Source organism: Takifugu flavidus, chromosome 16, assembly GCF_003711565.1.
Source record: "Takifugu flavidus isolate HTHZ2018 chromosome 16, ASM371156v2, whole genome shotgun sequence".
NCBI lineage: Eukaryota > Metazoa > Chordata > Actinopteri > Tetraodontiformes > Tetraodontidae > Takifugu > Takifugu flavidus.
Window position 1 is genome coordinate 10,358,758 of NC_079535.1, and position 26,927 is coordinate 10,385,684.

A 26,927-nucleotide genomic window follows, 5' to 3' on the forward strand; every position below is an offset into this window, starting at 1 on the left:
TCTGGTTAGGTTTTCTATGCTCTCCACGTTACCTGATGATGACGACATATCATCATCTCTTTTCAACCCCTCATGCAAAATCAGTTTTCTATTTTGGGGATGTTTTTCTCATCCACTTTCATTCATCTGCCGTTTATTCCCACCCAGGGTGAGCAGAATTACCAGTAGAAAGGCAGGAATACACCCAGGACAGGTGGCTAGTCTATCACAGGACACACACCATTTACTCACAACAGGCAGGTTAGAGTCTGCATTCAGTCCAGTCTAAAGGTTTCTGGGAGGACCTGGAGGAAACCCAAAGAATACTTTAGATGGAACAAAACCCCGGACCTTCTTACTCTGAGGCCACCGTTCTGAACACAGTGCCACTCTCAATTTTAGTCTCAGCAAATCTGCAGTCTTAAAATATCGCCTTTATGAGCAAATCTCCATGTGACCTCATGCTAATGTAACCTCCAAATAATATGGCCATTTTCTTGGAAGCTGCCTGCATAGAGGCGGTCCTGGACACCTCCGTGTGCTCTCACTCACACATGTGATGTGGCAGTTAGTGAACCCTCCACCTCCTCTTGCCCCCACTGCCCTCAGTGACAATCAACAGTCAACACCAGACCCATCTTTCTTCCGGCATGGTGGAAGCAGGCGGCAGTGAGTGGCTTTTGCCCGCTGAGCCTGTCTAAACTGTAGTGATTAAGAGCACGTGTGGTAGTTACTGAAGTCTGGCGAGAGCAGGTACATGGCGTCAAAGGATCCCGGCAGAGAGTGAGCGGAGCGACTGCAGTTTGCATACTGCGGCAGCCCCCGCCACCAAGAGCTCCGCACTAATCTCCTCAGAAATGATCAGGCTGCTGGCAGCCTGTCCCAAAAAACACAGAAATGTCTTTTCTCTCCTCTTTAAGTCTCTATTTTTCTTAAGTCGTACAAGCTGGTATTTAGCGTCGCAAGTCTAAGACGTGCAGATAGGAAGGCGACTGCATGCACACACACACACAGACTGTCTGCCATTTAAAGTTGGGATGGGATGATAGGCAGTGGATGGGGGACTCAAAGCATCAAAACAGTCTTTGATGTCTTTGCGTTGGTTCTTCACCTTGGAATTAGGTGCAAAAAGCATAATAACCTCTGAAACAACATGAAAGTCGCCGCCATGGAGCCGAGATTGTTGCATCTAAATCTATTAAAGTCCCAATATTTCACTTTACGACAGCCATTGAAAATTGCCTTGGAGTCACAACAATGCCCCCAGAACACACTCCCACCAAGTGTTGCTGAATGCACGGACATGCATTTACATGATGGGATCATAAATCCAGCACAGCGATGCGGCCATGAATAAATCATGCTGAATGTGAAATTTTGCCACAGGAAAAGCCCTGCGACCGTGCGAGAATAGTGAGAGATAGTCACATTTATGTAAGAGCCAGCACTGAATTCCCAGGAAACTTATTAGAGGAAGCTTCAGGACTGATCCCAGTTGCTATAGCAACGTTCTCTGCCATCCCTCGCTGTCTTTTCTGGTGCTGAGGAGTTCGGGGAAAAATTGAGACAGTTTCACATCGTCCCTCCGCTGTTATGATGCAAGTGTTTAGCCAACGTTCTGTCAGCTGCAGCTAACAGGAGGTTCACAGTATCAAAGCCTCTCCCAGTTATGGCAGGTGACAATATTTAACACACACCCCACCCACAGAGGTCCACATCATGACATGCTAACACAAGCCTGGGATTCATCGCCCAGGAGCTGTTGTAAGTTTATCATTTCAATGCTATTCCCTCTGGAATGGGGTTTATTTTACAACACTCCTCAAATATTAACCATGCCCGGCGGCTGGGAGATGTAAAAGACGGTTAAACAACAGACATAAATCCAATCAAACTTACCAACAGTGGAGTAAACACCAGAATCCGCCTGTTTTTACCCCAGAGAACCAATCCACCGTAAAATACCTTCATCAGGATAAAATTGAAACCTCTCCATGCTGTATAAGCTTCCTGGGATGTTCCGATGATCCGTTTAAGGACTGAACGGTAGTGCAGGTATGAACTGCGGATTTAAATTTATCAGGCAACATTAAAGTTTGTCGCTACCTCTCAGAATAGTGGGACACTTGGCTTTTAGTTCACTGTGGATTAGCCATAATATCCTTAGCCCTGGCTAACCTTCCCACCCCAGACACCATCCCATCATAGGACTTATTTTAAAAACACCACAGGTCCCCAGGGCCCTGCGGGAATCCGCAGTCCTCCTCCTCAGGAAGACAGTAAAAATCCGTTTCCCCCCTAATACAATTTTCCTCTCTGCAGACCACGGCAGCCCGCAGAGGGGGCGGTGGGGGCCGGTCGTAATGGCTTTTGGAGATGGCAGAGATATGGAGTCCATTCAGATGTTTAACTCTCATATCAGCTTTTCCTCCCCAAAGTCAGCCTGAACATTAGCGGTACAAAGTCAATCGATGTGTCTAATGATGGGCCCTGATGACAATCTCGACAACATCAGACCAGAGCGGGAAGAACGTGGTCAGAATTGAGAGCTGCGGGTCTTTGAGCGGGCCCACGTGCACAAGAGGAGAGCTAAATCCTGGTTTTTGAACTTGCCGATGGTAAAACAAAAGAAAAGCCGCTGCGCTGATTTGGATGGAGGGAAGGTTGCCTGTTGCTGCAGGGGGCAGGGGTGAACCGGAGCACGCCCAAAAGCACTTAGAGCGAGTGTCTGTGAAATGAAAGGAGAGGTGTTGACACCGCCCAGGAGGACCCTTACCTCCTATAAAAACACTAATCCCACAAAACTGCAGACCTGGACGATCTACAGGCTCGGAGCCATCAAAGTGAGGCCGACCAAACCCGTGTTTACACGATTAAAACCGATCTGGAATCACAGTATTAAATATAAACACTCAGCTACATGTGTGAGGACTCGAATAACACCATCACACGTTTCAAAGTGAGAGCCGCTCCAGGAAAAGAAACAGCGCATCCTTTGCTTTCAACGGTCCACAAATGCAGCTGTGAGTCTTCATACACAACAGTGAATAATTGGGAAGCTTATAATAGCTCACAAAACCCACAGATGCGCCTTTTAAAAAGAATGAAAATCGAGAAACTCAAGAAACTATCCCTTTAATTTCAAACTGTGCTGCGACGTCAGATGAAATTAAAAATGTAAAGTTATTCTGCTGTAAATGAGGTCACGCAATGAGCAAATCTGATTCCGTGTGCACACAAACAGCCTTTAATGTCAACATCGGTGCAAACGTGCTCTTCGGGGGGCAAGCGCGCTTTCATTCGCCTCCCCAGGCGGACATTCAAACCACATGATTCGAGTGATAATTCAATCCCACACGTGGCTCCGATGGGATGGAGGGAGCGGCAGAAAACGCGGCAGTGGGACGAGGGGCGCTGGATCGGATTCAAGGCGGGCGTTAGTGCCGGTCGGATGCAGAGAGGACGTTGAATGTTGGGAACGACGGGCGTGTTTTTCCATTCTCAGGTGTCCACAGGGGAGAGACTTCAGCCCCGGATGTGGGCAGAAGTTCTGGACAGGTTAGCGAGTGTGTATCAAACGCTTGTAGAAAGGAAATCAATGGCTCTGTTTTCAGTTCTGACAGCAACGTACGCTTGGTATTGTTAATAAAAACAGACAAAATGGCCCACATCAGCATTCACTTGACACGTCGATGCTTTATTTCCGCACTCGCGTGATGGGTGGACTGGGTGCACGGACTGGGACGGAGCCGCAGCTTTCAATTACCACACAAGTACAACTTCATTATCATCACAATGACAGAGTTTGGTGCCGGCAATGAAAACCGGACTTTGATGGAAATCCTACCGCCGGGGTGCACTTACACGAGTGTTTGGCCCTGGGCGAAATTCATAACCCCTGTCACCGTTCAAGGATCGTCTGTGGCAAAGTGTCTGCTCCGTCAAAACCCTGGAATCAGAGCCATCCATCAGTCAAGGAGACCAAAGCGCAGCGAGCGTTTCCGGCCCCTCAAATTTCACTTTTTTTCAATATTCAACACACCTAAACCAGCTTAAAGTCCAACCACTCAATCACTGATGAGTGAGCGGCCTCTCCAAGCAAAATAATATTCATCTCCTCGACACCTGGTGAGGCCTATATGGAGCAGGCGTGGGACGTTGTTAGTATGCAGAGTAAAACAACACAACACCTGGACACCTTGTTTCTTAAGTGAGATCAATTAATGTGCCTGTGATATCCACGCAGTCTAATATCCATATCCAACGAGGCGAGCCCCGAGGGAAACGACCACCCCTCCACACCGCGAGGCCTCCAGATCGGGCCCTAATGCTCGTCCTTCAAGGTCACGCATTTTAAAAAGGCTCCGTCACTCCTCTGTTAGCGGGAAACAAACGAGCCTTCGGCGGTCACTTCGCGGCGAGCATCTTAATGGCTCCGCTTTCTTGGCCTGCTCTTCCTTGTAGTTTGTAGAAGTGCAGAAGAATGCAAAGTCAATATTTAGTGCGGTGCAGTGGAGTGTAAGGCTATTTCCTGTCGAGAATAAGGTGTACATGGAGGCTGGGTGCACCCCCCCCACACAAAAAAAAAAAACAGAAGATAAACAATGAGCAGCGCGACACATTTATGATGGATCTGTGCTGTTTTGCTTACATTAATGGGAAATATATTAAACAAACCGTGAATCCATTTCACTCAGCGGCCAATTTAATATGGTTTAAGACCTAATTATGTTGCTCTTGTCATCCTGTAATGCTGCCCAAACATGGACAAAGAGGTGAGGATTTAATTGATGCCTCTGCCCGTGTGCACTCTGCCCGTGTGGTGGGTTGTGTCACGCTGATGAAGACAATAGATAATAACTCATTAACATCACCTGCACTCGCTCAGGGCGGACTGTCGGACGCTAAACGCCGTCGGTCACCCCGGCGCCACGTGCTATTACAAACTGATAAGACGAGGATGGAGCGACCACTGGATCTGTTTCATTCACAGCTGCCGAATGAGGCGCGGCGCCGCTGTAAAGTTAAATGGTTCTGGGACTAATTAAAGCGCTTATGGGTTTTCCCATAAGAATAAAGACACACTTCAGGGTCAGCAGATAAGCGAGCACCGAGTCAATAATAAAGGTTAGGATGCATTGTCCTCAGCCGCTCCGCACATTTCACAACGCCTGTCCATTCTGGAGGGAGAATCGATGCAGCAGAACACGGCCCATTTGTATTCCTCACATCCCACCATCATTGGGATGGAGTCTTCTTCCCTATAAGTTCCTCTTTTGTGCAGGGATCCCGACAAAGAACATGTTTGGATAAGTGTGACTGAAAATGACCGTTCTGTGATGGTGTGAAACAAACATTTTGACCATTAACGCAACAGTTTAACATTTCATTCAAAGAAAAAATCCAATTAGTCATTCTGAATCTGTGGGAAACCCTTAAGCATTCGATATTCAACATGCAGGCTTTTCAGGAGACGATTAAATCTTTTATAGCCTCGATTAAACTATTATTTATCATGGTCTTTGACAATGTTTATTAAATGATGCAAAGTTTTCTTGTTATAAAACACTGAACTTATAAAACCTGCTTTTATTTATTAATTTATTCATTTTTGGGGGTAAGGAGATGCTCGGTCCTGTAGCCTTGAACTAACTTAACTAACTTTAAAATACAATGTACGGTGTGTGTGTGTGTGTGTGTGTGTGTGTGTGTGTGTGATGGCCCTGTGGCCTGTCCAGCATCTATCCCTGCCAATGATTGCTGGGACAGACAGGAAATGGATGGAGGACGAGCCGGTTGTAATACAGGAACTGAGGTTTCTGTTGTTGTTGCTTCAGTCCTACTGCGTGGAACGAAGAACACCACATGCACACGTTAGCAAGGTCGCTAATGTGACGTCTTACAAGGCTGTACTGTTAACAGTCGTGAAAATAAGACAGCTTGTATCAGACTGGCGCCCCCCCCCCCCACACACAAAAAAAAAAACCAGAAGATAAACAATGAGCAGCACGACACATTTATGATGGATCTGTGCTGTTTTGCTTACATTAATGGGAAATATATTAAACAAACCGTGAATCCATTTCACTCAGCGGCCAATTTAATATGGTTTAAGACCTAATTATGTTGCTCTTGTCATCCTGTAATGCTGCCCAAACATGGACAAAGAGGTGAGGATTTAATTGATGCCTCTGCCCGTGTGCACTCTGCCCGTGTGGTGGGTTGTGTCACACTGATGAAGACAATAGATAATAACTCATTAACATCACCTGCACTCGCTCAGGGCGGACTGTCGGACGCTAAACGCCGTCGGTCACCCCGGCGCCACGTGCTATTACAAACTGATAAGACGAGGATGGAGCGACCACTGGATCTGTTTCATTCACAGCTGCCGAATGAGGCGCGGCGCCGCTGTAAAGTTAAATGGTTCTGGGACTAATTAAAGCGCTTATGGGTTTTCCCATAAGAATAAAGACACACTTCAGGGTCAGCAGATAAGCGAGCACCGAGTCAATAATAAAGGTTAGGATGCATTGTCCTCAGCCGCTCCGCACATTTCACAACGCCTGTCCATTCTGGAGGGAGAATCGATGCAGCAGAACACGGCCCATTTGTATTCCTCACATCCCACCATCATTGGGATGGAGTCTTCTTCCCTATAAGTTCCTCTTTTGTGCAGGGATCCCGACAAAGAACATGTTTGGATAAGTGTGACTGAAAATGACCGTTCTGTGATGGTGTGAAACAAACATTTTGACCATTAACGCAACAGTTTAACATTTCATTCAAAGAAAAAATCCAATTAGTCATTCTGAATCTGTGGGAAACCCTTAAGCATTCGATATTCAACATGCAGGCTTTTCAGGAGACGATTAAATCTTTTATAGCCTCGATTAAACTATTATTTATCATGGTCTTTGACAATGTTTATTAAATGATGCAAAGTTTTCTTGTTATAAAACACTGAACTTATAAAACCTGCTTTTATTTATTAATTTATTCATTTTTGGGGGTAAGGAGATGCTCGGTCCTGTAGCCTTGAACTAACTTAACTAACTTTAAAATACAATGTACGGTGTGTGTGTGTGTGTGTGTGTGTGTGTGTGTGTGTGATGGCCCTGTGGCCTGTCCAGCATCTATCCCTGCCAATGATTGCTGGGACAGACAGGAAATGGATGGAGGACGAGCCGGTTGTAATACAGGAACTGAGGTTTCTGTTGTTGTTGCTTCAGTCCTACTGCGTGGAACGAAGAACACCACATGCACACGTTAGCAAGGTCGCTAATGTGACGTCTTACAAGGCTGTACTGTTAACAGTCGTGAAAATAAGACAGCTTGTATCAGACTGGCGCCCCCCCCCTCACACAAAAACAAAGTAACAAGCAGCAACAGAGCCTCCGCCGTCAGGACAGAAGGCCTCGTTTGGTCACCAGAGTGTTGGTTAAAAAGTCTGCCAGGAGTTCAGTGGCTGCACTCCAGAGAAGTGGTGTCTCAGTGGACATTTTCCCAGTTTGGAGAGGTCTACGGCGACGTGCCGCAGGTTGCATTATCTCCACCCGAGTGCACTTAAAAGTGACAGAGATGGACTTGGCGCTCAGAATAAAGAGTGGAGAGGGGCTGGCCAACGCTCGCTCTAAGTGTTGCCTGCTCTTTGAAAACACTTTATGAGACATCGAGTCTGCTGTGATAAAACGAAAAAAGAGTCGATGATGTCAGACAAACCCAACTCTTGATACCTAATCTGAGAGCTGTCAGCTATGAGTAATGTAATTAAGTAGTAAATAACAAGGTGTATTACATCACATTGGATGACAAGTAATGGGCCATGGCTTGCATCCATCAAGACCCGCTTTTAGCCACCATTAACCCAAAACGACCTCCGTTGAGGCCGAGCGAGGAGCGAATGTTTCCTGCACCACGTCAAACTCAGACATCGTTAGATGGACCCTTCGGGAAGGCCAGAGACCTCTAGGGTGGCGACAGAGCACACACTATTAACCCCTCTGATCTTGGATTACGGCCACGTCAGAACGACGCCGGTTGTCTGGCCGCCACCGGAAGAAGAGGGGGGGGGGGGGGTTTAGCCACGGGAGGTGCTGCGCTGAAACACACTCAATGACACCAAAACCTGCACGGGCTGCTTTTTTCTGCTGCACTTGCCTGGACTCATAGTGGGAGGCAATAGTGGCATTTTCCGGAACGATTCAAATCATCGTTAGCGCTCCGATGTGCGGCTCCGAAACACTGCGGATGCTGCTGGGCGATTTCCGAAACTGTGTCACCAGTGAATAATTTCTGAACCCTTCTTATCCAAATCTTGTCGGGGAAGAGAAGCCACTTAGCAGCCAATCAGATTCACCCCTGGGTGACGGCCCGAGCTGACAGAAAAGCAATAGTGTCATAAACGTTGCAGAAAACACTGACACTTCCAGCAGTATTACACTGTGAGGATTCCTGCTCTCCTCCTTGTTCCTGCTCGTTGGGAACGCGTTTCCGCCCCAAAACTGGGATGAGGTATGTTTATTTTAGAACGAAAGCCTCCTCAGCTTTCAGAGTGTTCAACCGAAGTATTTGGATTGGAAAGGATAAAGTTTTGCACTTAATATGGTGCATGTATGTAAAAGGGGACGATTATTAATGGGCGCGTTGACAGCCCAGCATGAAGGAAAGCAATAATGACCTGGAATTACAGCCAGCAGGTGGTTACTGCTCTGAGTGATTATGCAGCAGCATTCGGTTTTGTCGTAGCGACAACGCTGATCTCGTTTCCTCGGCAACATTTGAATTTCCTCGCTTAACTTTGGCTCCTCGGAGCATATGTGTGTTGTGTCGGTGTCGATTCTCAGCCCAGCCGGAGGGAATGAGTTCTGAGCCGGTGGGAAAATCTGTCCGACTTCCTTAACTCATCTAGTTTTCACCTGAGCTGCGCCGAGGTTAATCGCTAACGGAGCTGCAGATAGAGCAGTCACGGAACAGCTAGATCCCGTGTTTCCACGGAGCAGATGTGCACCCGGTCAAACACTTCATTAAAGGCAGACGTGTGCGTCTGGAGCGCTGGGGCAGATGTTGGGGGTTGTCACCCCGCGCTGGGAAGCGGGAACGTTCGCTTGCTGCCATTAGCAAAAGAGCGCGCGATAAAGAAGAGCTGCGTTTATTTCTTGCTGCCAAAATGTTTCCGTTCTTGACCATGACGTGACCTTTATCGTCCAACATCTGGCATTCAGAGAAACAGTAGAGGACACTACTGCCACTTTTTTGTGTGTGACGAAAAAGAAATTCCCGAACAAATAGACGGCGTTTTTCGTAAGGAGCCTCGGCGCCATACATTATTAGACTGAGGGCCTCTTCCACACGGCGACTGCGTCTTTCTTTGACCTCCTTCCAATAAAGTGTTATTGAGCTATTGCCGCTTGCTTTATGGGCTCCTATATGTCAGACGTTAACAAAGGCGCCGTGTTCCATGTAGACACAAAACGTCAGGCTACAAATGAATCTAGACGACTCCAGCGAGACGAAGGCGGCTCGGGACAGAAACGCTGGGGGGTTTCGGGACGTCATGAGGAGATTCAGAAGAGCAGGGCTCATGATTCTCCCCTGCTGACAGCATCCATCAGTCTCGTGTCCTCTGAATCTATCCTCCGCTGTGCTCTGAACCTAAACATAGCAGCGGTGCCTTGGCGAGCCAGTGGCGAGTCAGTGCATCATCTCAGATGTCTGCACCTGTCTCACGCTTGGATGGCCCAGCATCTGCAGGCCCCATGAATAAAAGCAGAGCAATAAACTTTGATTAGCATCGAGAATCAAGGTTGGGATTACGTATGGAGGATTCGCCCGCTGTATAATTACAGCGCCATAATACCGCAGAACAATGATTAATTTCTTCGGGGCCCCGTTTACACGAGGCCCTCGATCACAAAGAGCAGGGCTGACTAAGAGAAAAAGACCGACAGAGGAGCAGGAGTAATTGGCTCCTATGCTGGAACATCAGAAAAGAGCAGCGGCTGGAGTCGAAACTGGAGTGGAGCTCCAGCTTGAGAGAGTCACAGAGGTCAGGTTTTGGGTTTTTATGAGGGCGCTGAGAGGAAAGATGCAGAGCCCGGGGGAAGGAAAGCTCAGCACCGACGCCAGCGAGACCTCCGAGAGCACATTCAAAAATATTACTGGTTCTGATCATTTTGAGCGAGGAAAGAGAGAAAGAGCAGGTAGAAGCGACAGGAGAGCTGAATAAATGGTGTGAAATAATCTCAAAGAAGCAGCAGTGGCTGTTAAAAAGAATTTCCCTATAAAAATGTTAATAGTCAATTAGAGCTGACACCGGAGGTTCGACCTTTTGTTTCATTTTTACAAAGTCCGAATAAATTTTACTTAATCTGCCCCATTATTCCTGGAATAATCCAGTGAAGAGGCACTTTCGGCACGGCTCTATTTACCAAGGTCGGTGCCGGCATTGATCAGGTTGGTTAAATTCAATAATTCATTATTAAAACAATAAATGCAAACAATGCACGTGTGACTTAAAGCGGCAACTTAAACGGTTCGTGGGATTCAGTTTCAGCGCTCACAAGCGGACACGGACCCAGTTTTAACCAGAGCTCATTCAAAATGGAGCGGCTAACGTAGAGGAGGCTAACCGACCAGCTAACCAACCGCCTGTTCAAGATCAGCGCAGAAGAGCTTCCTGTCCAAACTAATTCAGCTACAACTACAAATGATAACTGGATAGCGAGCGAGTCGGTGGTGTTCGGTCGCCTGCCCTTGTTACCAACCCTCAGACTGAAAAAGAATAACTGTGACTGACTGAAAAAATAACTGTAGCAGCTTCAGAGGGGGAGGTTTAAGAATTTACAGGACATTTAATTAGTTTTCCGTGCTTATGGCTCACATGAGGAATATTCGGAAGAGATTGGCTGTTCTCGTTGCTTCGGCTGCTTTTTTCGATGTGCAAAGCTCTTCTGTATGCGCTCCCTCGCAGTCGTTACAGCCAGACCCGGACAGCCGCTCACCTGGGAGAAAGCGGAGGCCCCCGCTCTTACCTGCAGCCTGATTGGGAGCGCGGGGGTAATGCCTGACAGATAAGGACAGAAATCAGCTCTGATTCCACCCGATCGGGCTGATGTGCGTCTCCTGCCCCGTGTTTGTCCTCTCGACGGGGATGTTTGCGTCCCTGGTGACTGAGATGGGGGCCGGTTAATGGCAGCAGGGCGTGAAAAAGGGGGACCGTGTTCTTATTTCCGTCTCCAGAACAGATGTATCGCCACGCTTTGGTCTTCCTGCGCTGAGTAAAGGAGAACGGTGCGTTTGCGGCTTCCGTGCGTGTTGCAGGAAGATAATTTAAAGCTGAGAGGACAACTTTTGCTCTATGAGGGAACGTTCGGGAGACTGTTCGCCGTGAAGGAGGAAAAGGCTCGCTGTTTCAATGGAATGTTCCTATTATCCCACATCCATGGTCGGATGAAGGTTTTCCTCTTTATGCATCTTCCTGTTCCCTCTCACGAATGAATCAGCTCATCCATCATCTTCGTCCTTTTAGATTGGGATTACGCAACACCTCTGCAAACAACTCCGTCCCCCCACCCTCGCAGGAGATCAATAATCCCACCTCCCTGCGTGGTTTTATATCACGATTGAGTTTCACAGTGTTGTTGTGCCATAATTGCGCCTCTTTCCTCTCGTCCCTGCAGTTTAGCCATTAAAACAGCTGCTTAACTCAACACTGTCACTGCCTCACTTGAAACCCCGTCTGACCTTTGCGTACGGCGGCGGGGGCTTAACAACTTCAAGCGCAATTCAGGCTTTTTCGGTTACTTGTGAAGCGGAGCACCCTCTCCAGTCATTCTCAGTGTCATCAGCAGAATGGAACAGGATTGCGGCGCGGCCATGTGCGTCCGCTCCTGGACGTGGCTCTAACGGCCGAGACGTGAGAGTTCTTAACGTGACTGTTGCTGGCCAGAGAAGCTTCTGTCGTCTCTCGCTCCGCAGTCTGAAAAAGGAAATAGCCCCTCCGTGAAACTGCGCCGTGAGCGTTTGCGATTTTGAGAAATGGATTTCTGGAACAACCTCCCTGCCAGGTTCAAATCTGGTGCTTTAAATTTTCATTGGCCTGGTGCACAGAGGAACATCTAGAAGGTCCTCTAGCCGACGGTCAGAGCTACGTTTCTACTCTCAGATGGTCCAGGGTGCACTATTAAGCACAGGGCAGCAGCAGCCCCCACCTCCAAGCCTCCCTCCTGTCGGACATTGACCTTGAGCAGCGGTCTGGCACCGATCCCGTCCGTCTAGTCAACATGCACCATAACTGGGTTTCTGAAAATGAAAAATCCATGCTGCCCTGTTCAATATGAGGCACCGCGAGTGAGCACGTGGCGAATACGCATTAGGGCCTAATGGCATTAGCTACAGCTGCAACATGATACCCCCACTCTTCTGAGGACACGGCTGTGAGCATGAATACAAACTGACTGAATATGTGTGTGTGTGTGTGTGTGTGTGTGTGTGTGTGTGTGTTTGGGGCGTAGCGTCACAACACTAACAAGACAACTGATATAAGTCTGTGTTTGGATACTTAAACGCCGTTTAATGTTTCTGACCTTTTCCCAGCAGCTTGAGATTTGGTCGTTTCTTTTAATTTGTCTTATTTGCTCCTCAGACCTCACTTGCTCCTGCCCCTCCCCACCGTTTAGAGCAGGCTTCCCTTTCTCATGGTACAACCAGTAACTTTATCCGGATGGCGGTGTCATCGTTCTGAAGCTGTTTTTGGTGGATCGCAGGAAGACAGAAAACCTCAGGCGCCCTGCTGGATCCCGATTTTCAAGTAATCATGCAGTTATGCGCCGTACCAAATGAAATAAGCCGCTCTATCGGCGTGTTACCAAGGTCAAAAAACACATTTAGTATAAAGCATTGAACAATCTTTTAGTCTGTCTGCAGAAAAAGCCTGTTATTAAAAGGGTCCTGGACGGCATCAACATGCACCTGATTGGTAAATAAACTGAAATAAGATGATTAAGGTGAATCCAAGGCTGAGCTTTAATTTAGCTTCCAAAATAGTGAGAGTTGAAGGTAATTGTTATGAGAAGGCCTTGGCCCCATTCATCCCCCCCTCCTTCTTAATTTCTCTCTTCTCTTTTCTGTCTGTCTGACCATCGCCACAAGGTTCAGGGTCTCGGCAAAGGCGTGGTTAATGATCCAACGCTGCCTCTCAATTTAGCGTCTGATGTCGGGCGGCGGCGTGCGCGAGCTGAAGGGCGGGGCTCTCCTTCTGACACAAAAGCTGCAGGAGAGTCATGTGGAAATGAGACCGGCACCAGACCTTGACTAAAGTTATTTGAATTTTCATTAAAGGTCGATTACGTATTCTCTGGGTGTGATCATTTCAGTCAGGAGTTTTGAGGTTCTAATGCATCGGTCAAGGTGATATTCAAGAATGTTTGTGGTTATGGGGGCCCATTTATCCAGGGTTCCTGCTGATTTCTTCCTCCTCGGCGGACTGCAGAAACCTAGAGTGCATTTCTGAAGTTCTCCCTCCACACGTGCTTGCGGGGTTGGTCAAATGGGCTGTCTCTCCGAGCGAAACAACGGGAGCTGACCGCCAATATCAACCTCATGAGCTGCTCCAGAAAACCGCCGTTTCGATTTAAATATCCCTTAAGAGTTGCTGGGAATGTTTATCAAGCAGCTGTGCCTCCTGAGTTTCAAGCCCTTGTGCGCTACATGACTGCACGTCCAAAAGGCCCCCCAACACTCAAGCTAATATTTTTAAAAATGGAGTAGGATTTGTTTGTTTGAGGTGTCCCAGCTGTACATGTTGTCCCTTATTTATGAAAATAGGAAGACAAACAGTGAAAGCCTGCGTGTTTTTTGGGGGTGGGGGGGGGGGGGGGGGGGTTTTGTCTTTCTGCGTTCTTCCCTCGACACACAGAATATTTCACAAAAGTTTCTTGATGTGGCTAAATGTGACAATTTTGCACAACCCCAGGTTCTGGGTAATTCTGGTATTAATAACTAAACTAGGGTTTCATCTGTGCGCAAGCTCATTGAGCTGCTTTGTTTTTGTACGGAAATGAAGTTTCAAGAAATTAGATCGTCTTCTTTCCCGGAGGGAGAACGATGGAGCTGCCAAGGAGAGAACATGGCACCGAGGCGGATGGCGCTGGTGAAGCGTCAGAATAATGTTAGCGGTTGGCTCTCAGTGGACAGTCCTGTCAGCCCTGGACGGTGAGTGGATCTTTTTTAAGATGCCTGCAGAGCATCGGTCCACAGCTGAGATGGTGCTGCAGAGAGAGAATCTGCTGGGGCGGCTGCATGGAGGGATTCAGCTCTAATACCAGGAGAGCAACATTCGACAGTCCAGGCATGTTTGTTTCATTAATGTGACAGAAGCAGAGGAGACCTGTCACGTCTCCACACTGGGCTGCCCTGGTACTCAGCCCACACTGATTTCACCATCCAGGCGGTGGTCAGTCGCTCTCGTCATCTCTGATTTTAGAAGTTTTTTTCTAAGCAATGTTGTTTGTCCTCCTCACTGGAGAAGCTCAGACGATGGTCCGAGCCCTCGGTGGGAGATTGAAACTTTCCAGCCCTCATCCCGGAAATCGAAGACACAATTAAAGATGAGCAGTCAACCGGCTTGTCTCTGTAAGACCTGACATGATGCTCTCTATGCCTGTAGGTCAGTCACGTGCACTGTAGGAGGGGATGGGAGGCACCTAGGTGGTTTCAAGCTACTTTGGGGGTTTATCAAGAAAAAGATGCAAAAGTAGGTAAATAAATCTATTGCTATATAAACTGTCTTCATCTGGAGATCTGCACAAGGCCCAGGGGCATGCAGGTGAAAGAGCCCCCATCTGTACATGTTAGTGCACATTAAAACCAGACCTATGCACATATGCACAAGCACATGTTCCCCGTCCTTCCCTCGGGGGCCGCGCCCGTGTCACAGAGAAAGTCACAGGGACACAGTTATCATGCTCGATTTGATTATGTCTTAATCCAATCAAACAGAGCAGAGGGAGCGCCATTGATTTCCCAGACACGGAATAATGCGCATTGGCTCGAGAAGCACATGGCTGATTCTCGGACAAGGTTAGGTCCTCGGGGAAATATCATATCTGCCGCCCGGCATGTTTATGCGTTTCATAGATTCCCTCCTTACACTTGAGGAAAGGAAGCTGTCAGCTCCTGTTGTGTTTGCAGGTCATTTCTAGCCCGTTAGCCAACAGCAGACTTTATGTTAAACAACTGCAATATGGACAATCAACCAGCAGCTATAATTCCATTCCGACCCTTTTTGATGCGTGAGCGAGAGTTATTTGTCTTGCGTGAGTTTGGTGATCTGAAATATCAGCGTGATAAGTGTGAGAAGACGTTCGACTGCCGCAAAGGTGAGCGTTCGAAAAAGAAGGAGCGCTCGCGCCATGAATAATAAAAGATAGAGACAGCTGTTGCAGTATCTTGGTGGGGGTTTATGCAAAGGATGGGAGCCTGAAGAGGGAGGATGAGACAGCAGCAGCAGCAAAAGCAGCACAAAAGCTCTCACGTTAGCTTGGGCGCTACTCAGCTTTCAACTAATCAAAGCATCCGGAGCATCTTGCGTGCGCATGTATGCACGGATACACACGTGTGCGAGTAAGCGGACCCGTGAAGCCACGTGCGAACGCACAATGAGCACGCCGAGATCGTGCTCTGCAGCCTTCATTGTCAGTGGGAACGTACGGCACACATGTAAAGATGGCCGCCCCAAGATGGCCGCCCCAAGATGGCCGCTGCAGGGTGGATGTTTCACGTCCAGTGTTAGACGTTAATAAAGAACCATGGAATATGCGGCCTCTAACCTCCAGCCTGGCTGGTTGCTTTGGTGGCCTGAAGACTGAAGAACAACATGTCAGCACCACAGTGCCCCCCCCCCACCCCACCCAGAACAACAAGGCGGGAGATGACGATTACAAAAAATATTTGGGGATGGCGAGGCCCACTCACCTTCTGGTTCACCACACAGTGTGCACTGTGATTCTAAACAGGGACCAGAGAGAAACAACAGGAGATTAATAACACATTATGGGATGTCAGCGTCGGCGCATGTCCCACGGTGATAAACACCGGAGTCACAGCTCGGGAACGGCGGTCGCCGTCTAAGTTGCGGAAGGCTTTTCCTCGCCGGCAACTTGCTCACAGGCGTGCAGCAAATTAAAAGCCATCGTGGATGTCGCGAGCGTCCAGGCGAGCGTCCAGGCGAGCGTCCAGGCGAGCGTCCAGGCGAGCGTCCAGGCGAGCGTGCATGCAGCGGCTTAAAGAAGCAGCCATTCACAATCGCACTCAGTTGCTGTTGACAGGAAGAACGTGCACCATGCGTCATGCATTTTCATATCAGGGAGTCAGAAATGAAGGGTCGGAGCCGGCAGGATGCAGGCAGGAAGTGGTCTGGGATGATTTTAAACCGGATTAGGGCTCTCAGTGGGTTTGTTTTCCGCTTTCCAGCAGGACGATAGATGTGAGCCTCGGGCTTCAGTCTCCGCGGCGCGGCGGCGTTCGTCTCTCTCCTCGTCAGCGGCGACAGGCCACGCTGTTTTTCCATGCAGCAGATCTGCTTCCTCTAATCACAGTTAATTAGGGGTTTAATTAGATCCGCGGCACCCTTGGCCTCCTGGCTCATCTCACTTTGTTTTCTTCTCTCTTTTTTTAACCTTTTCTGATCTTTACATCAGAAACAAACAAGCTAACGGGACCATCGAGGGTGAAAGCGCTCAGCTGCTGCCTGTCGCCGCGCTCTGACCTTGCTCGTGGGCAGAGGGAGCCAAGGACGGGCCAGCCGATGAATCAAAGGGCTCTTTTAAAGGATTGTTGCTGCTGTCAGTCTGCACGGGTCATAAAATGTCGCCCCCCCACACAGACACACACACGCCGCCTTCCCCCGTCCTCCCGTCACATCACTGCGCGCCGTTATTGCTCCTGCACGGTCGCAGGATTACTGTCGAGCGCTCTTGGAGCAAAACTTGCTCCTCTTTTATTTTTTGGTTTCTGTTCTGACACACTCTCCAGAGGTGATTGCGTGGCCCTTCAACTTTATTTGGATCTCGGCACTCGAGTGTTTTATTTGGCATGCTCGGCGGCAGAGGGGCTGAACCGCACGCCGCCAGTTGATCCAACAGCTCCGCGCCCGACAAGTGAGGTCTGGAGAGAATTTACTGGTTTAATTAGCCTTCTTTATTCGCCATTCCCTACAGTGTAGTTCCACATGGCCAAAGCAATCGGCTTTATTAGTTTATTATTGCTACTTACATTTAGAGCACTCTTGGATTTCCCCGTGTGGAGGTCTTATTGATCACTGACAGGCTGCTTTCAGCGGTTTTCTAAATGGCTGCAGGAATGGGACAGTCAGGTTAACCAGCAAACCAATGAATCTGGAGACACGTGGGTTAAATGTGCGGCGCCTTGACCCGCGATGGCTCCACCTTTCCGTCGTGCATTTGCTCAATTTTTGGACGACTATGCGTTTTATAACTATGCACGGCCTTTACCGTAATTTCTGGACTACAGAGCGCACCTGATTAAAAGCTGCATAATCTAATTTTAGAAAGAAAGGGCTTTTGTACTTATACAAGCCGCACCGGATTGTAAACCGCAGGTATCCCACGTAGTAATATGAAAAATTAGATTAAATTAATTGAAATATACGTTTGTATCAGCTACACACAAATTACGTTGTTTATGCTTTTTTACTCAAACAATGAACAATCTAAACTCCCCGATGGCCCATCTCTAAAATCTTCTATTTTCATCGCGGTGGCGATTGCTTTTGCCTTCCGTCGGATTTGTACAGCAGAAACACCGCGGCCGCCTGCTCTGTGTGTGTCCACCCAGTCTTCCAGAACGTTCTCAAGCTCGGGCCACCTGCGATGTTTACGTCTAAAAGCTTTTGTCGTCTTTTTGCTTTGGATCAGTTCTTCAGGCGGGCATCTCCACCTTCTCGCCATTGATTACCGTAATGTACGCCAAGATTACGCGCGGCAACTCGATTTCCTTCAACTGCCAGAGTGATCGCTTTTAACTTAAAAGCTGCATCACATGCTTTTCTTCTAGTATTTTCCATGTTGATGAGGGTTAGTAAAAATGACCCATTCACAATAGTTGTGATAGTGCGCCACGAAAAAAAACATAAATAAGCCGCACCGTAGAATAAGCCGCAGTGTTTAAAGTGTAGAAAAAAAGTAGCGGCTTATAGTCCGGAAATTACGGTAATCATTCAAATGTTGAAACTCCAGTAAGACTAATCACTCCATCCCCTCCTACCTTTGGTCCATACTAATCCAGATTTACAGAAATATACAGTAGTTCCAAGAAGAGGAGTAAATCAGTTGACAAACTGGGGTGAGTTTTTTGTTTCTCAGTAAAATAAAAGACTACAACGTTGCTCAATACATGAAATGAGAAGAACATGTGTCATGTTAGACACAAATTCATCTTGTTTGGAGGTGCAATGACAATCCAAAAGGTTATTTTCATTTAATTAACCAAAAACGCAGAAAAGGTTTCCAAGCAACTGCTTAATCAGTTTATACAAGAGATATACTGCTGACAAAAGAAATGATAGAAACAAACCCACAGAATTGTTCTATTTATATCAAGCCATGAGCTACATAATTCATCTAGACAGCTAATAACATTAGTTACTGTAATTCACTGGTTACAGATCAATAAATCAAATGCCAGGATGGTTTATTTTTTGCACTACCTCCGGTCGGGTAGAGCCGCTGTTGGTTTGTCAGTAAACCCACAAATGTGAAGGCGTCTGCAGTGTCCCTGCAGGATTAACCATACGGGAGCAGAACCTTCGCCTTGATCTGATAATGTAGTCAATGTATTCATCTATAATTAAACTCTGCATTTCCATATCAGCGCCTTTCTCACGCGTTCCCCTGTAAGCCCAGCTCCTCTTTTACCCTCACCCTCTCTCACTCACCACCCGTCTGCTTTTCCCAGGTTTATATGATGCGGCAGATATGCAGGTGCTAATTAGCTAGTGCTAAGAGTGTTCTTCTCTCTCTCTCGCTTTTTTGCAAAGATTGCTGCATCTCCATTAAAGCGTACAAGGTTATTAAAAGAAAGGAAGCGTGGAGTGAGCAGTATGCGACAGCGCAGGTGTGAAGATGCAAGAACTTTATTTCGGAGGACATTTAATCTCTCAAAGACTTTAGATTTACTGCAGAGATCAGCTGATTATTTCTACCTACTTGCCCCGAGTTGAGAAGAACATGACTGGTGAGACAAAAGCCTAATTAAGACCTTTCTGGGAGTCGATCGATAGATGGCCAAAGAACAGGTCACTCAGGACCGTAAACAGAGATTAAAATAGCCCCCCTGGTGCTGCCTCTTCACACGATCGCTGATTTTGATGCCTTCTTTTGGTCACACGATCAGAACAAACTGACCTCAAAGTGGCGACACTCACTCCTGTAACCAGGCAACCAGAAAGGTATTTCCCAGAAGAATCCCTGCTGTAGTAAGAAGCTTGTCAGTGTGTTACCATGACACCCCTGAGGGGTGACGATATCAGGGATTTCATGATTTTTTTTCATGATTTTGAAGGCTGCGACCCACAAATATGCTGGGTGCAGGAAGTATTTCATTACTGCTGGCACAAAAAGCCATCAAATGCCAGGATGCATCGCCTGTCATGGTGGTAGTGATGGTGTTGGTGGTGTGTGTGTGTGGTGGGGGGGTTACAGTTACCGGAATGACCATGAATGCATCTTACTGAGGTTTGTCCAGATCATCACACAGACAGAATCTGGAGTCTGACTAACACAACCACCAAAGGGCCGAGTGAGAGGACCGGTTCCTGTGAAGTTCCTGCTCCCAGTATTTACCAGGAGCTCCCAGTGGAAACACACGAGGCTTTTAAATCAACAGTTGTGTGCCTGGGTCACCAGGATGGAGGATATAGAACAGGTTCTTACACAGCTCCCACAGTTGATATCATATTATTCTCATGTTTGCTCCAGCTAACAACCATGAGCATCTTCATCTGAGCCTCTTTGGTTTGCAACACCTCTGCAGAGAAATCCTATTTACCGGTAACGCTTGCAACCCAGGACTGACAGGAGCTCATAGAGCGCACGCAGAGTAGGCTGACACGTTAGCCCTGCCGCTAGGATCTTCTATATAAACCTCTGCCATGAGCAGAAAAACAATGGTAAGAGGCTTTTTTTTCCACCGTATCACCGCAGAATTTCCAGCCAGAGTCCCCAAAGTCAAATATCCGCTCTATATTTTGACATCAGGTTAGTCTCTTTCCCAATTAATTCAGACTCTGTGAGTTAGAACTTCACGGCTTTAGCGCTACATTTGGATTTTCCCACTTTCGAGTTTAGTGATTTAACACCAACAGTAAAGCCACGGAAGAATAATTCACATGTCAGGTTGAAAAACGGCGTTTCCGCGGCCCCCCTGGGGGGCTGAGAGCTCATGATTGTAAGACAGCTCAGCGCAAAGCAGCCTGTCGAGGGGTTTTAAAGCAAAAGTGTTTTTCATTCGCAAGTCAGTGCAATTCCTGGAAACTACAACAGTTATGCAATGGCCTAAATCACTGAAGCATTTTTGAAGAGATGTGGAAAAATAATCCGGCGTAAACACTGTATGTGGGCGCACGCGTTGCACATACAGGACGTGTTCTTCTGCTTCCGTGTGCGTCCGTGCATGCGTTTGTAGAGCCGTCGCTTACATGTGTGGCGCCTTCTTCTGCCAGGGTTCACCCCCTCTGAGCGCCACTCTCCATCAACCCCGAGTGCACATTTACCGGCGAGGACGGTGACGACAAGAGGCAGCGCGGTCCCGTATAAACAGGCGAAGAGACTCGTGATGATAGTGATGGGCTCCTTCATGCTTGAGCTGCCTTCCCTCGGAATGAGGCATCTATCAGGAGGGTCTCGGCCCCCGTAGACTCACATATTGGCTCATCAGTGAGACGTCCCTCCCTCCTCATTCCCCTGTCTCTACACACTCCGTGCTCATTATCATTTCATTCTTTCTAACTACTGCTCACATCTGAAATGGAAATACCTGCAGACTGTGGCTGCCAACAACATATCCAGTGTTAAACACCAGCGGCAGCGCATGGAGGGTCACCGAACACAGCTGGCAGGTGGATGCACGTGCAGCATCTTTATGTGTTAGACATATTTGACTCGTCTCGCATGTCCCGTCTCACGTATGGACATCAACAAACAGTATGTTTTCATTTCCTGCTCACTAACCCATCTAGGTAAAACTCCCCCTGCCTAGATATAGGTCACCCATGCGGTTTAGCAACATGCCGTGACACGTGTGAGGTTTAGCACCCTCTAGTGGTGGGGGTACAAACTGCAGATGGATAGAAAAATTGGCCTCAGCTCTCATACTCTCATACATACTGTAAGACTTTTACTGTAATCGATCATCGTTTGTTGTGTTATGACATTTACAACAGCATTAGTGTTTTTGACCTTTTTAATTTGACCTTCAACAAAGAAAGAAATATAAATGATTTAATGAGTCACCTTTGTTATGTTGCTAAATGCACAGAATCAGGCCAGAGAGCAGAGAAACAGCCAAATTCCTTACAGGACTCTGTGTCGGGAATATTTTAAAGGCGGTTTTAAGACACAGCAGTCACAGCACACTGGTATGAATTGATAAAGGAGCTCATTGCCTCTCACACTTGTGCACCACGGACTCAATATCACCGGACAAGGAGGCAGAAAAGAGAGTATGTCAAGCATGAAAGTGATCAGCACGGTCAGTGACGGTGCCACCGAGGCTACTGTCTGTTATCTTTATCCATTCAGACATTTCAGTTTTGCAGATATAAAGTAAAGAAGACGTGCAGAGAAGGGGGACAAAGTGTGTGGGAGGCTGCACGCTTGGGCGAACACGTGCGGGGGCTTTTCTCTATTTGTCATCTCTTAAAACGTGAGGAGAGTGCGCTCTCGCTTTCAGGAATGTCTAGTAATGGAACAAGGTGAAGACCTGCAGAGCAAACATCCTTTGTAAACACGTCGGTTACTTGTAAATATGGAATTGAATCTGTCGGGTCCTCGGGAGTGAAATGTCTGAGCAGACGAGTCGCGTTTTTCTGATTATTGCAGCTTGTTCCTAATATTCAGGAACTTTGGTTTCATTGTGAGTGTATCTCGATTGTGTGTATTCCTGTTTTGTTTAACGCTCTGTTGAGTCTGACTCAGGAGAGGTAGATTCGTTTATAATGATATGAACAGAAGATGGAAAATCAGTCAAAAAAATGAAATTTGACGATGACTGATTTCAAGAAAATGTGCCTATTTCTAATATGAGTGCGCCCCGGCTTCTCGCCCTCTTTTGGGTGATGTCACAGCCACCTGTAGGCTGGCTGGTGGCCCGCTGAACAGAGATGACCGGCTCTCATTATCATCCGCCCTGATTTATGGAGGCGTCGCGATCACAATTTGCACTGAGGCAGAAGAGGGAGTAAAGGGAGATGAAGGTGGGCGTGAAAAATGGAGAGCTGGAGAGAAGAGGACTGACAGACAGTTGCTGATGAATTACCCTGGCTGACTTTTCATTCTTTAGAGGGAAATCTGTCTATTAGCTGCCCAAGATATCGCTCTGTGTGTGTGTGTGTGTGTGTGTGTGTGTGTGTGTGTGTGTGTGTGTGTTCTTGTACATGCATTGTGAGGACCGGAAACCCTTTTAAGTGAGGACAATCTCAAAGGGCATGGAGAAAAATCTTCAAGACAAAAAAAGGAGGCATGAAAATGTACCTAAGCAGAATTATTGATGTTCACAATAACGACACTCTTATGTTTTTTCACATATTCATTTGTTAGCTACTACACTTTAATATTTAGTCATGTTTTGGACTGTTGGCTGTATGTTGAAATCATGAGCTAATGCGTCTGCTGCTAATAACAGACACACTGATGGCAAATTCCCTGCAAACGAGCCCAGAACCATGGCAACCATCGCTACTGATGAAGACATGCTGACTGTTCAATGACGTAGCGGTTCTGCTTCTTCGGAGAATGTTTTCAACTCTTCGGGGATCAAGGGTAGACGAAGAGGAAGGTGAAGATTAGATTAAGTCTACGTTTAAGTCTAGGTTGAAGGTTGAGGTTAACCAGCTAGAGTCCTCATAAAGATAGAAGTACACATATTGTGTGTGTTCCTGACAGGCAGGAAAACAGCTTTTCACTCTCCAGGCATCCATTCACTTTTCCATTTGTTGTGTCCTCACAGACGTTGAGGACCGTGTTGCAGACGCACACATCAACGATCACGTGAGACCTCCTGGTGAACCGACGGGCTCGCACTCAAACGCCGCCTTTATACGCCATCAGGTTGCAGCACCGTTAGTGCAGACAGGCTGACTGTGCGATGATTGGCAACCACCGTCTCCACGTGTCAGGCAGACATGAGCGAGTGCCTGAGCCGTCCTGGGTTTTACATGATGCTCCATCTTGTGGAATGAGCCTAATAGGGTGTGAGGAGGGCACAGATGAAGCGGGCCCAAAGGAGCTCCGTGATACGCGTAACACCTGGTCAGCCAGGTCACGTGACGGCCACGTGGGATGCGTCAGGACAACAGAATTTCACTTCGGGAAGAAAACCTCTTTTTATTATTCCATTATCTCCGGAGTGGACCCAGTGGGGCTGGTCCTGGCTGCTTCTTTTGTAAGTGGAGGCTTTTGGAGTTCTAGAAAAGACACTTAACTGGATGTCCAAGATAAAACAAAACAGATCCACAAACAACAACATAAAGTTCTGTGGTGGGCGAGCCCGGGTTGGGATCTTCACAGTCCACAGGTTTTAAGAGGCCTGTTTACATCTGATGTACGTGCACTCTGACAGTCTGAGCAGTTTCACAAGGAAGAATCGAAAAATAAAGATCTAAAAGTGAACGCTCGATTGAGACAGATCCACACCATTTGAGTCAAAAGTGCACGCTCTGTCCTCGAAATCCGTCCTCGCTTTGACGGGGGAGAAGCTTTTTTCCCCCTTTTTACTTTTTAGAACAAAACTAAATTCTACGAACGGCTTTAAACATGAACCGAGAGGAACCCCATCTAAAGTATGGCCGCCGGTCCAGACCGAGGTGTTTGTTTTACGCATATTGAATCGCAAAGGTTGTGTTTCCACACTCTGACTCCTGGTGAATGAAAGCAAACACTATTACGCTGTTGGCTGGGCTTTCCTTACGGCGTGAAGTTAGCTCCACTGATCTGCTGTCCTCACACGGCCGCCAACCTTCAGCTCTCTGTCCCAGGCTGGCGGTGAACCTTGAAGCCCTTCCGCAGCAGCCTGATGGAAATACAATACAGCAATCATTTGCAAGATGGGTTCTGTGGGTGCGGTTCACGGAGGTCACGGACACACCTAATAGAGATCTATCAGAACGCTGAGGTGCGATTGTCCCTCTTTATCTGCTGCAAAAGGTGTGAGCGACAGCCGGGAAGCACAAACAGCAGAGGGAAGAGTAATAATGAAAATAAAAATAAACGAAGCTCCGCATAAAGGTTGTACAGTGTGACAATTCGTTATAAGGGAACTCTTCCGTCATGCTCCTGCTCCCGCTGTATCCTAGCAACCACAACACTCTTCTTCAATCTGCAGTGTTGTGTGCTACGGGGAGGGTTGCATTACCGACGCTGCGGAAAGAAAAGCCAGAGAGGAACCAAGGCGGTCCTGGAAAACTTAGGAATGGGATGTGACACGGGAGGATCCAGCCTTCACCGGAGAAGGTGGTGGACCCTCTGAAACCGCTGCGTGTCGCGATCTTTAAGACAAGTATGACAGGAAACAATATTACAGGTCAGGCGTGGACGCGCCTCTCAGTTCTTCATGACAGGTGAAGAAGATCAAAGGTTTGGAGATGATTTCAGGTCTGACGAGGGCTGAAGTAGCAACATGAGCTTCAAGGAGATGTTGATGCAAATGTAGAAGGTCATTATTGCACTAAAATAACAACATCAATCAATCAGACAGCAGTGCAGTCCCAACAGTTACAAAGCTGAGATCGGCAGTAATGAAAGATCTCTGAAGGCAACTGCAATGAGCGTCCTTTTAAGCAACTGTTTAGATCAAGTCAAGAAGAGTGGAGGAAGGAGGATCCCCGTGGAAGAGGCATCTTCTCATGGATGAAACTTTCTCTTTTGAGAAGAGATTAAACTGCAACAGGAGGGGTGCAGAGCGAAGACACCAGGGTGGAGTTCTGAGGAACACGTTTCCTGGTGCTTATTGATGTGGTGGCTGCTGGAGGTCGCAGCAGGACAACAAAAGCAACACCTCTGAGCGGGCACTGCTTCACAGTGCATAGATGAAGAGCGTAAACATTTGGCAAAAGCAGATTTAGAAGATAAAATCTGTGGCTTCTGGGATCTGATCGGAACCTCAGGAGCTGCAGAAAGCCACCAGCAAGCAGTAGATGGTGATACTCGTGGACTCTGGACTGGGAACCCGACTGGAAAAACGCGAGGACCATCTTTGAGTAGAGGACACCTTGTTGCCATGACGATGGCTAAATAATTGTTGGGGTTTTCTGTGGGGACTCCCTCCTCTCCCTCATGCCTCCTCAGAACAGATGCATAAGCATAAAGCTAATCCTCCATCTCCACCAAGACTGAATGAATGCGGCCCAGTTCCATTTCCGACAGGAAGATGCCGGAGAAGGCGGCCTCACTTCTCAGCCCCTGCTGCCTTCACGATCCGTTGTTCATCATGACGCGCGCTCGTCCTCGAGCATGACGCCTGCACGTCATGCAGCCACACAAGAGGCTTATCTGTGTGATACATATTAAACTGTTGCCCCTCTTCTATGTCTTCTCCCTCGTGGCGCCGTCCATCACAGCACGATGCTTCTCTCATTCACAAGAACTCCAAAGATTAATGGACTCGCTGGCTCTGTCGGTCAGTTATTGGTAAATAAACCAGGAGCTCATCTGGGAGGACAGGGAGTGACAAATTTATCATGAAACTATATTTTCTATTTATATCTGCCTTTCTGAAGCAAACCCATATTATGATGAATGAAAGTGCAGAATCTGCTCGTTAATAGACGGACATGTTGAGAGGCTCAGAACAGCCTGGAACAGCCGTTTAGCCTTGGCCTTGTAGTCAGGGTGCACCTGTTAGCGCAGCCACTTGGTTTAGAGATGTAGATGAGTTTCTATGACTAAGTTTGTTGGTTGAGCAAAGCCTACCTGAGGCTGTGAGTCCTTCAGTGAGAATTTACCGCAGTAAAATCGGTAAAATCCTGCGTTCACGAGGCTTCGCAAAGAGGTGCCAGATGTTCTTGTCCAATACTGATGCATGGAGGGCAACAGAGGGTAGTCCATGTTTTTTCTTGACGCCTGTGCCTCGTTACCGGGGTACAGTCATTTCTCATGCCTTAATGAACGACCGATCAAGTCCTGGCATTTCCTGATGCAGATGGAGCTCTTCCCCACACAATCAATCAAACGAAGGGATAAGAACAGATAAATGCGTCAGAAACAATTGTGAGATTGAAACGATGAAGAACGGGACACTAAATAAGAGGAGTGGATGATTTATGACGCCCGCAGGGTGGGAAAAAAAAAACAAAAGCAGAGGTGCATTAGTGTTTCACACACTATTCACCTTTTTGTGTTCACCTTTAGCGGCTCAGGCATCAATTTTCCCCGACACCCAGCTAAAACTGTTGAGTCTCCATTAGTCACTCATCCCGTTGGAGGCAGCACAGGAAGATGGATGCCCTGGTGAGAATAAACAGCTGGAAAACAGTCTGTTTGTTCCGGGATGAGGCGCAAACTCCCGGGAAGAAGCGATGAGTCACGACTTGGTCGGTCGGAGCCAAAAACACGCGGCGGAACATGAGTCTATCAATTAACTCACGAGGCGGCCGCGGGGCGCGATATTAGCTGGAGACAACTGAGCGGGTCAGAAACAAATAGCCTATTTTACTT

At 47.6% G+C, this 26,927-nt stretch overlaps 1 protein-coding gene and 1 long non-coding RNA gene across 7 annotated transcripts in view; one reads left to right on the top strand and one right to left on the bottom strand.

Annotated features, from left to right (window-relative positions):
- dlgap2a (discs, large (Drosophila) homolog-associated protein 2a) overlaps nucleotides 1–26,927 on the bottom strand; it is a 100,419-nt gene that overhangs the window by 39,432 nt on the left and 34,060 nt on the right. For 4 of the 6 annotated variants that reach the window (XM_057058790.1, XM_057058785.1, XM_057058784.1 and 1 more), the window contains one exon: nucleotides 15,955–15,987. The exons of the other annotated variants lie outside the window; for them this stretch is intronic. In XM_057058790.1, coding sequence (XP_056914770.1) covers nucleotides 15,955–15,987 — 33 coding nt within the window. The remainder of the gene's footprint in view (nucleotides 1–15,954; nucleotides 15,988–26,927) is intronic. 6 annotated transcript variants of the gene reach the window in all.
- LOC130539987 (uncharacterized) lies at nucleotides 7,933–13,271 on the top strand. Its single transcript, XR_008954277.1, has 3 exons — nucleotides 7,933–8,493; nucleotides 12,626–12,790; nucleotides 13,132–13,271. It is a non-coding gene; the product is annotated as an uncharacterized LOC130539987 (long non-coding RNA).